Source organism: Antrostomus carolinensis, unplaced genomic scaffold (assembly GCF_000700745.2).
Source record: "Antrostomus carolinensis isolate BGI_N321 unplaced genomic scaffold, ASM70074v2 scaffold1403, whole genome shotgun sequence".
NCBI lineage: Eukaryota > Metazoa > Chordata > Aves > Caprimulgiformes > Caprimulgidae > Antrostomus > Antrostomus carolinensis.
Genome location: NW_010305624.1, coordinates 1 through 477, shown reverse-complemented (window position 1 = coordinate 477; position 477 = coordinate 1). Strand labels below are relative to the sequence as shown.

Here is a 477-nt window from a genome sequence, read left to right as displayed (position 1 = left end):
ACAAGTGTGATGAGTGTGGGAAGAGCTTCAAACAGAGCTCTGCGAACCCACGACAAGGAGAAGCCCTACAAATGCAACGACTGTGGGAAGAGTTTTAGCTGCAGCACGTATCTCCTCTACCACCAGCGCATCCACACCGAGGAGAGACCCTACAAGTGCAGTGAGTGTGGGATGAGCTTCACCTACAACTCAGGCCTCGTTAAGCATCAGAGGATCCACACTGGGGAGCGACCCTATAAGTGTGATGAGTGTGGGAAGAGCTACATCAGCAGCACGTCCCTCACTAGTCACAAGCGCATTCATACTGGTGAGCGGCCCTATAAGTGTGATCAATGTGGGAAGAGCTACACCAGCAGCACGTCCCTCATCAGTCATAAGCGTAACCACACTGGTGAGAGGCCCTATAAGTGTGATGAGTGTGGGAAGAGCTTTAGACAGCGCATATCCCTCATCAGCCACCAGCACATCCACACTGGG

General features: G+C 52.6%; 1 protein-coding gene across 1 annotated transcript; it reads left to right on the top strand.

Moving 5' to 3' along the window:
• Positions 1-9: 9 nt before the first annotated feature.
• On the top strand, positions 10-471 carry LOC114818426 (zinc finger protein 626; the record flags this gene model as incomplete). Its single annotated transcript, XM_029084235.1, has 1 exon — positions 10-471. A coding segment is annotated over exon 1 (462 nt), but the record flags the coding sequence as incomplete, so codon positions are not given.
• Positions 472-477: the final 6 nt, after the last annotated feature.